Source organism: Austrofundulus limnaeus, unplaced genomic scaffold (assembly GCF_001266775.1).
Source record: "Austrofundulus limnaeus strain Quisiro unplaced genomic scaffold, Austrofundulus_limnaeus-1.0 Scaffold11, whole genome shotgun sequence".
Classification (NCBI taxonomy): domain Eukaryota; kingdom Metazoa; phylum Chordata; class Actinopteri; order Cyprinodontiformes; family Rivulidae; genus Austrofundulus; species Austrofundulus limnaeus.
The window spans coordinates 3,418,518-3,428,159 of record NW_013952413.1 but is presented as its reverse complement, the minus strand read 5'-3'; the positions used below and the strand labels follow the sequence as shown (position 1 = coordinate 3,428,159).

The window sequence follows — 9,642 nt, the reverse complement described above, 5'->3', positions numbered from 1 at the left end:
TAATGATGTATAATAATGTGAAAATGGAGATAAATAGCAAACTTTACAAAAATAGATGTTTTATTTTTGCACTCGTTTCATTTTTATACTTTTTGAATTTGAATTTTTTTTATTATTTTATGATTTATTTTTATGTTGTTTCTGGAAATGACCATGTTCATGGCTTCCATGAAATAAGTTTATAATTTTCTGTCTATCAAGCAGGATGTCAGGTCCACCCTTGCTTGTTCTGCACTTGTTTGAACTGTGTGTCTAGTCTTGAAATAAAACAGAAACACACTTCATACYAGGTCATCCTGGTAACAAATACTTGCATATTTATTAGCACCCAGCCCAGTTTCTTGTGTATGACCTGAACTAACAATATTTTGCTGCATCTATGCCTGTACATCTTCAATAAGTTGTCCTGGGGAATACTTTTCTAATGGGTTTTAAAAGAACTTCCTCATATTTCAGACACTTCCCGGCTGCTTTTTCTTCACTTGGTGGACCAGCTCAACCTGTTGAAGTGAACTTAACTGATGATACTGTACTTTTTCTTTTTGTTTCCCTTTGGAAATTAAAAGTGTTGTAGTAAAAATATTTGATTAAAAATTCACTGTTTGGTAGTTTAAATGTGACAATCAAGCTAATATTACCATACCATGAGATGATTTCTGTTTAAATTTAAATTAGAAGAATAAATAAACACAGATCATCATCATACATATATTAACTTTCCTGGTCATTTAGRTGTTAGATTGGTGATTGATTCTCAGACACTATAGTAGAATAATGGATTCAAAACTATTTGTCCTTAAACCCTGCCAGTTATGATGTTCAAGAACTACGTTGCTCATATCTTTCAACTTTGGCTTTGTTTCAACAATCCTGAATGCTTCAGACCAGGAAACTTTCAGCTTTTTTTTTCCTCCTAAAGGTGCTTATTTTCCCACCACTAGTCTTAATCAAAAACATGTTGCAAAGGAGGTTGGGAGATATTTGATACTTAGCAATTGCACAATTTYAGCAGTAATACATTTGTGCACGAGTGTGTGAAAAAAAATCTGTATTATTTCATAGTAATGAAGTAGTTTATGAATGTGTAGTGCACTGACTGGATACGGTTTCCTCCATGGAATAATGCCCACTGTTGTGTTTGGGCAGTGGGTAGGACTGGAATGTAAGACACAAGAACATGGACAGTCTGTGGCCCATTTTTAATGCTGCATTATTCATTTTAGTGCCTCTACTTACTGACAAACATAAACAAAATACTTCTGTTTCTTTAGTAACATGCCATTTTACACATTATAGCTGCAGCTTTATGACTGGGATGTACAAATGTCACTAAAAAATCTCATTGTTTATCATAAACTAATTTTTTTGTTTTTGTTATTGAATAATTTGAGTTAGTTTTTAAAAAAGCAAAATTATTAAGTGTATTCTTTGTTTTACCTAGGTTAATAATATTTTATATATTATAACAATATATTAAAATTAAATAATAGTAATGTCTTTTTTGCAAAACAAGTTCTTGTTTGGCAAACTCAGAATGTATTTAATTAGTTCAGAAATTTAGGTCTAAATTTATCAAAGAAAAGATTTTGCTTTTGTATAAACTGTTTAGGTTATTAGAAAAATGATGAACTTGTCCGTTGTGAGCATAATACACTTGTCTCAASTAGGTAAAAGCATCTTTTACTATATTAAAAGAAACATTTTCTTTTGGAGTTCATACAAAGATATTCACAAAAACTATCAGGTTTAAAATGACCATTTTATTTTCTCAGTGTTACACTAAATTTATGAATGTGATAATATTCACTTGTAGTGTAATGACCATGTGCTGCTGGCAGAGGGGACTACTTGCACACAAATCTGAAATAAAAAATAAACTGCTGACACTTTTTAACTTTCTGCCATAGGATGGCAGCACTTCACTTCTGTTTGTGTGCTTTGGCTTAGGTGGTCTGAATTTTTCCCCTTTTAGGTGCRTGACACTGATTTATCATTGCATCACAGTGCTTCTTTTATTTTTTTGCCTACTTAGGTTACAGTTCAACTTTAAATACAAGATGTTAATCAGCCTCCTCCCTTTTGTGTCTGTCCTATTGTCCAGATGCTACAGGACTGTCCCAAGGCCCGCAGGGAAGTGGAGCTTCACTGGAGGGCGTCACCTTGTGCTAACATCGTTCGCATTGTTGATGTTTATGAGAACCTCTATCAGGGCAGGAAGTGTCTGCTGATTGTCATGGAGTGGTGAGTACACAATTTTCAGACATCGACCTTCAATAAAACAGCATTTCATATTTGGTGTGAGCGATATTAAGAGTTAATTATTTCACCTTTTTTGTGGAAAACAAAATGCACAAAATGTTATTTTATTTTATTAATTTATTTTTTTTCTTTCTTTTTGGGGGGGGGGGGGTGTCATCTTATACCAGTTATGGTCACTTCCAGTTTTCTTTCAKGATATTATGTTTTMAAAATAAAACTTAGTGTTAATAGCTTGTACGTTCTYTAAACTGCCTCAAGTTATGGGATGTTCCTTCTCTTTGAGGTGGCTGTGGCTGAGTGGTTGGGGGAGTCCTTCCTATAATGCAAGAGTTGGCGGTTTGATTCCACTGCTATTCAGTCATATGTCCAAGTGTCCTTGGGCGAGACACTGAACTCCTCCTAGCTCTAATGTGCATCCCGTCAGTGTATGAGTGTAATTAAACAGCATGTATTAGTCTCTATAGACTTATTCACCTCTATTAGCTTTGTAGAGAGATCTAGTAGCGTGCTGAACGTGTGTGTGTGTGTGAGTGAGAGAGGGTAAATTAGGGTACAGATGGTAGTGTAAAGCACGTTGAGGGTCCTGGTTGGGTAGAAAGGTGCTATATAAGTACAGTCCATTTWCCATTTCATTTCTTTCTCTTAAAATCCCAATATTAAGTGCTTCAAGTTACTGCACAGATGTATTTGTGTTAAAAATCAAAAGGAAAGTCTGTATATTTTTGATGTTTGGTGATTCTGTTGTGGCACCATAAGAGTTGGGGTTTGACTGTTGCAACCAAATATTGTGATGAAAATTTTGTATTGCAGTCTCACCGTATTCTGAGTATTTTTCAGCCAAGTGAGGCTTGTCGCCATTTTTTGCACACCCAGTTGTTGAAAATCAGCCTGTTTTTATGCTCTTAACTTGGTCAGCTGTGTTGTAGGCCGTGTTATTTGTTGCCCACCTGTATTTCTGCTTTTGTACCCACCTTGGCAGCAGTTCCCACGTTTATGATTTAATCTACTGGAGTACTCTTTTGACCTGAAGATAAGTAATTTGGACCATCCATCTCATTTCTTTACCASTTTTCCAGACAGGATTTCAGGGAAGCTGGTGTCCATCTCCAGCAGTCRGTGGGCAAGGGACAGGGGTACACTCTGGAAAGGTCATGTGTCCATCACAGGGCCACGTACAGACAAATGAGAGAGACCATTCACACTTTTACCCACACCAAGGGACAATTTAGAATCAGAAGCAGAATCAGAATCACAAGCATTTATTGTCATTCACACACAACATCAAAGWTGCAATGCAGAATGAAATTGCAGTTTAGAGTTGTCAGTTAACCTAGTATGTAAGTTTTTGGTCAGTGAGAAGAAATCTTTTGCTCCTAAATGCTTTTTAATACATGATGCAATCAACCAGCCTTAAAGCAAACCTCTTTTTAAAAATATTTTTGCTTTAATAATGTATATAAATACTGTATAAATGGGCTTGTTMTTTTTGAAAGTGTGTGTATTTAGGCATCTTAAAGAAAATAATCAATCCATACTGAGTGATAAAAGCTGACTCTAATTTTATAAAATATAATCTGTTTATCTTTTACAGCAGTATCAGCTCACCTGTTATACTAAAATAGCCATAACCGTTAGTCTTTATAATATAAATAAATTCTTATTATATTAAAAACCCACTGGATCACTTTAAAGTTCAGTTTTTGAATAGTATTTTGTGAAATTGAAATACTCAAATGTCCACAATATTTAGTTTCAGTCTACAGTTTTTAGTGTTTGGAGTGTAAACTGATGGCGGTTAGCACATTTTAACCAGGCTAATTATTGTAAATTCACTCTGCAYGGTCCTTGTGAAAAATAATGCCCCATTTCTTCTAAATGAACTTGGTGTTATTTCCTTGCCTTTCTATTTCCATCTTGTTGTATTTTATAACCACCAAACCTCCACCTCCCCTCATTCATTTGCCACACGTGCATACTTCAGGTCGCTGCACTTCACAGGCAGGAGACGTGTGAGCTGACATGCTCACATGCTGAGATGATGACTAATTTCCTTGACAGATTAGGCTCAGTATAAATTACTTTAAGTTCTTCTTATGAAATCAAAGCATTTCCTAGAATGTCACATTTGTAGAAATAACAAAACGGCAATATCTTTCATGTACCTGCAGTGAGTCATTGAGTTGGTCTGACCTACATTCTGCTGGGTAAAGTGTTGTCCGATGTTGTGTAAAAGGTCACACTGCCTCTTTGTCAATTTATCACTCTAATTTAAGAAATTCAGCCTGATAGTCACCTGACTGTTATAAATCATCTTGTTTACCTCTTAATGGATTGTGAGGTTCAGACTTCCAAAGCTTACAGATGACTTACAGCTGAAGCTTGTGTTTTATAATAAGACTTAAAATTAAACAGTTTACTTGATTAAACACTCAATGTAAATATATACTAAACAGATTTATCCACTGTCACTCATGTTGTGGAAACATCCTCACTCTGCAGATCATTTGAAAGCACGTGGGCTGATATTTGTAAGGGTGCTACAATTTTCTGCTGTTACCCTGCAAAATGTGCACCAGTACTCCACTTAATCAAAAATCATAATCTTTAACAGAGAATTCACACATTTCTCAACAATTTCCAGAAACCAAGAGGAAGAGGGTTGGGTTGAAAGGCCTCAAATGTATCTCTTATTTCTGACCACATTAGAGGAAACAAAAAACAGTGTGAGCTGCATGTGCATAAATGAGGGATCGCCTCTGTGCTTCAAGTATCTGTTGTCCATTTCTGAGTAAGCAGAATGTTGAGAAGCTTAATGTTGGCTGTGGTTAAGCAGAGTCATCTCTTGGATCCGAGATCTGCGCTCCAGTTACCAAATGTACGACTGAAGCATTGCTCGTTGGTGTTATGAGTTTCAACACAGATTAGAAATTGGTATTGATGGTTTGACTTGAAACTCTCACAGTCATTTTGAGCCAAATGGTAAAATGAAACTCAAATGAGTTCAAGTTTCTTGCTCTCAATTGAAGCCATGTAACCGATGCTCTTTTGTTGGTGTTTGCTAAGACCTCTTGCATTTTCAGTAAGACTTAATGTAGAACAGGATTCCTTTTGTGAATTTTTTCAGTGAAGTTCTTGTGGTTAATAAAATGATTAACAAAGCTGGTTTAGTGTCAGGTTTTGCTTTAAACCTTATTTTATAAACAAATATTAGCCTTTGCCACTATCGGCAACAAAAAAATTCTTTCAATTAAAATACCTAAATAAATTTGAAGTTAGTTCAGCACAACCAAATTATTATTAAATTATTAAATCATGATTAATTTGTTCCTAAAGTAAATTCCCAATACCCGCTGTATGATTTAACCAGGTAGATCTCCCTTAAATTTAGATTTTTATGGGAGACTTAAAAGTGTCCCTTAAAAAAGGAGATTTTAAGGTCTAAATTTTTTTACCTATACATATTTATTCCACTCAATGTGTGATTTATTTATTTTCTATTATAAGTTTTATATCGTGATGTACATCGTTAACGCCACTCATCATAATGTATATCATGATATGAATTTTTTGCCATATCGTACATTCCTATGTTGAGGTTGACATTCAACTACTACCACATCAAACTGTAGCTCAGTATCTGTACATTGACTGTTGTAAAACAGATGAGGTTTAAAATATTCTTAATTATTCCAGCTATTTAATGATTTGGGGTGGAGATTCTTTAAATGACCTGCAGGAATTTGATCTCATGTCTTATACTGCCATAGCAGTAGGGTTGGGCATAATCGTATCGTGTGCAATTAATCGTCAGAAAAACATTTATCGATTACTTTTTGGCACTTGACGATTAATACGATTAATGCCAGCAGGCAGACTGACTGGAGATTACTCCGGTCAGTCCGCTCGGTGCTCTTCTCCACTTCAAATATGACGAACATTAAAAATAAATTTCTGTAATTTATTTATCTATCAACACAATTTAAAATGATGTATAGCCTGAAATCTGTAATTTTCACACAATTTGGAACAATTTTTTATAGAGCAAATCTTTCCCACTAAATTGGTCATGTTTCCAGGACATAAGGGTGTCCAGGGACTCCAGGGGATTAATCGTCAAATTAATCTTTCTCGGCTAAATAGCACAATTAATCGCGATAAAATTTTTTGCCAATATTGCCCAAGCCAACATAACATTTTGTAAATAGTGGGAACCAAAACCTTTTTGTTGTTGGACCAACAAACCACATGTGTCATTGCGTTGGAAGAAGGAAACAAAGATCTGCATTGTCACCTAAACAATTATTGTGCTAATTTTATTAACGTTAATGCATAGTGGGATTCACTTGTTAAATCATAAAAATCTAATAAATTAAAACTTTTTTTCTCTCCACATTTTTGTTTTCACAGCATGGATGGTGGTGAGCTTTTTAGTCGAATCCAGGACAGAGGAGACCAGGCCTTCACAGAGAAAGGTAATGGGTTCATACTGACTTAAAAATAAACAACCTTCTAAATATAAAAATCACTGTAGAGAGCCATGACATCATACAATCATCTGCTGCTACAGGTACCGTGTTGAAGGCACGGTTGTTTTGCAGTTTGTTACTTATAAAGTCTTAGTTGAATAGTTTTTCTCTTCTTTGCAGAGGCATCTGATATTATGAAGAGTATAGGAGAGGCCATACAGTTTTTGCATGCGATCAACATTGCACACAGAGATGTTAAGGTTTGTGCTATTGCTTCAAATGAACATAGAATAATGTGCATCTATAAGGCTTTTACTTAAAAAGACTTTGAGTCCATCTGCTGCTAATAACGGTGTTTTTGTTTGGTTTCTGAATTCTTCCTGCAGCCAGAGAATTTGCTGTATTCTTCGAAGAGGCCAAGTGCTCTCCTCAAACTCACAGACTTCGGCTTTGCCAAGGAAACCACCTCACACAATTCGCTAAACACTCCCTGCTATACACCCTACTATGTTGGTAAGGATCTGCTTCTTCATATTCAGTCATTGTGTRGACTTGTTTGAGTTCACTAAGAATGTGTTTGGAGAAGGAATGCAAACAATTAATCGACTTAGATTAATTGTCAAATAATGGTTTATTAGATTAAAATTCCTTCCATTCGATTAATCGAAAACATCCATTTGAACCTTATTTCAGTGTAGTTTGATCAYCATCCAGAAGTGGGCGCCGCTGCTCTCAGCCTTGGCTAACTCTACTCCGGCCCTGTTGCAGTGTTGCCAACTGACTTTGTAGCTAGATTTAGCGAATTTTCAGACCCCTCTAACGACTGTCTTTCTAAAAAGAGACTAGTGACAAATCTAGCAACTTTTCTGAGGTTCTTGGAGACTTTGAGGCTTTGGCGACAGCACTTTCCAAGCACTTTTCTCAGCGAGCAGCGAGGTGAGCTCCTCCCCCTTCCTAAAGCGGTCCGACTTACTGAAGCCGCGTGCAGCACCCCCGCTGCAATCAGCTGAGAGGAGACCGCTGCAAATGAATCACGCATGTGCAAAGCCGACACTGCCCCTGCCCTGGTTCACAAAGCTGGATGCAATTTTTACTGTAATGTTTTTTTCCCCTGACATTGTCTCTCTGGACCCGGCTGCATTTGACTTACAGATCAGTCACTTCTTCACCTCAGCCTCCTTGTGTGCCTTGTGACATCTAATAGTCTGCAGATTAAATTTAAGATTCTCACAAAATGTAATTTATATAATGTGGATCTGAGCATTCAAGTCATAAAATTATTTTTTATTTTATTAAGTTCAATTGCAGTTCTAAACATATTAAGTGTTTTGTTTTTTTCCACATTTTTCTCTTCAACACTGATATACTGTACATCTCTCCTATAGTTTAGATAACAATTATTGTCAAATGTTCAAATATGCAAATGTGGTGATGTCACCTAGCGACTTCGAGCGGTTCTTAGGACAGCCAATAGCTACTTTTCATACTGAGGAGTTGGCAACAGTGCCCTGTTAAGCTGATCAGAGTGGCCTCGGTGTGGGAGGCATCATTAAACGCGCAAATTAGGGCTGCGCAGTGTATGAGATAGATGGTAGAAATGGTATGAAGTTGGCCTACGGTAGAAATTTACCCTCTACCATCCTGTCGTCATTACGCCATCGCACCTGTGTCAACAGGGCTGTAAGTGCAGAGACAACTGAGCAGGAAGAGTTTGAAAAATTCTGTAAATGAAGAAATATAGCATTTTAAAACACGCATAGAGAGAATAAATCCTCAAAATAACCCCCCCCCCCCCTCCCCCCTGTAGAACAGTTTTGTCGTGTCACGGGACGCAGGATCATTTCCTCCCTCCCGCTGCACGTCGCACAGAGCGAAGCTTTAACAAGTTTTTCACACCCAGGTTGTCGGAGAAAAAACTTTTTTTATGAATTGTTACCCGCAGAGATGATAAAGATGTGGATGTTCGTTCAGTCATAAATCCATCTTGCTAATGTAGCTCTGCTCAGATGACGAAGATGATGAAGATGATAGCGCAGCAGAGTAACGGGTCAGTTCAGCAGGCAGAAGCTCATAGTATGAAACAGATGTTATATTTATTTGGCTTCACCACACTTACATTCCAGTTATCTGAAATTGTTTTATGACAGGGCTATGTGCAGCTTAAGCCCCTTCAGTCCTGTCACACTATAACATTTTAGGCAACTTATGCCAACTTAGAATTTTTTTATGTCTAAATGACTAATTTTACTTGAAGTACTTGTTATAACATCCACTTTATTTTGATAGTGTTGAAAATTGAGAAATGTTTTTGTTTGTTGTTAAAACCATTTCACAACATTTATAACACATTCTTTTGTACTTCTGTTATGTTCATTTGCACTACAGCAAAAATGCTGGGTTTGATTAATATAGTTTTCTGCAAAAACATTATCTTTGCTTTTTATGATAATTTTCTACTGCAATGTATACCGTTACCATGAAGGGATTCAATTTATACCGTGATATGAATTTGAGGTCACACCACCCAGCCCTAGCACAAATCTTATTTAGTTTTAGTTACAACACAACAATAATAATGGGCTACACCAAACTTGAAGGAAAAGTAGAACCACAGTTGCCAGTACTCATTTGTATTCTTACCCCTCTGTGATATTTTATGTTTATAGTTTGTTTTTGAGTTAATCTGTAGCTTAAAATGTTACCCTCTGTTTAAATGATAGTTTTACATTTCTTTGTTCGGGGTGGATTAAAGGTTTTACAAATTATTTTTTCTTTCTTTTTTCTTTTTTTTCCAACAAGCAACCTAATAGATCCTGTTTTGTTATAATTTATAAATAAGTCCAAGTTTAATAATGTGTGAGAAATCCACAATTTTCCATTTATTCAGTCAGTGTTTCAAACAGCTGGTACAATATAT

The 9,642-nt window shown here is 36.1% G+C and overlaps 1 protein-coding gene across 1 annotated transcript in view; it reads left to right on the top strand.

Moving 5' to 3' along the window:
• mapkapk2a (MAPK activated protein kinase 2a) overlaps positions 1-9,642 on the top strand; it is a 38,583-nt gene that overhangs the window by 18,313 nt on the left and 10,628 nt on the right. The window contains exons 3-6 of the mRNA XM_014002062.1: positions 2,102-2,241; positions 6,667-6,731; positions 6,906-6,985; positions 7,112-7,238. Coding sequence (XP_013857516.1) covers positions 2,102-2,241; positions 6,667-6,731; positions 6,906-6,985; positions 7,112-7,238 — 412 coding nt within the window. The remainder of the gene's footprint in view (positions 1-2,101; positions 2,242-6,666; positions 6,732-6,905; positions 6,986-7,111; positions 7,239-9,642) is intronic.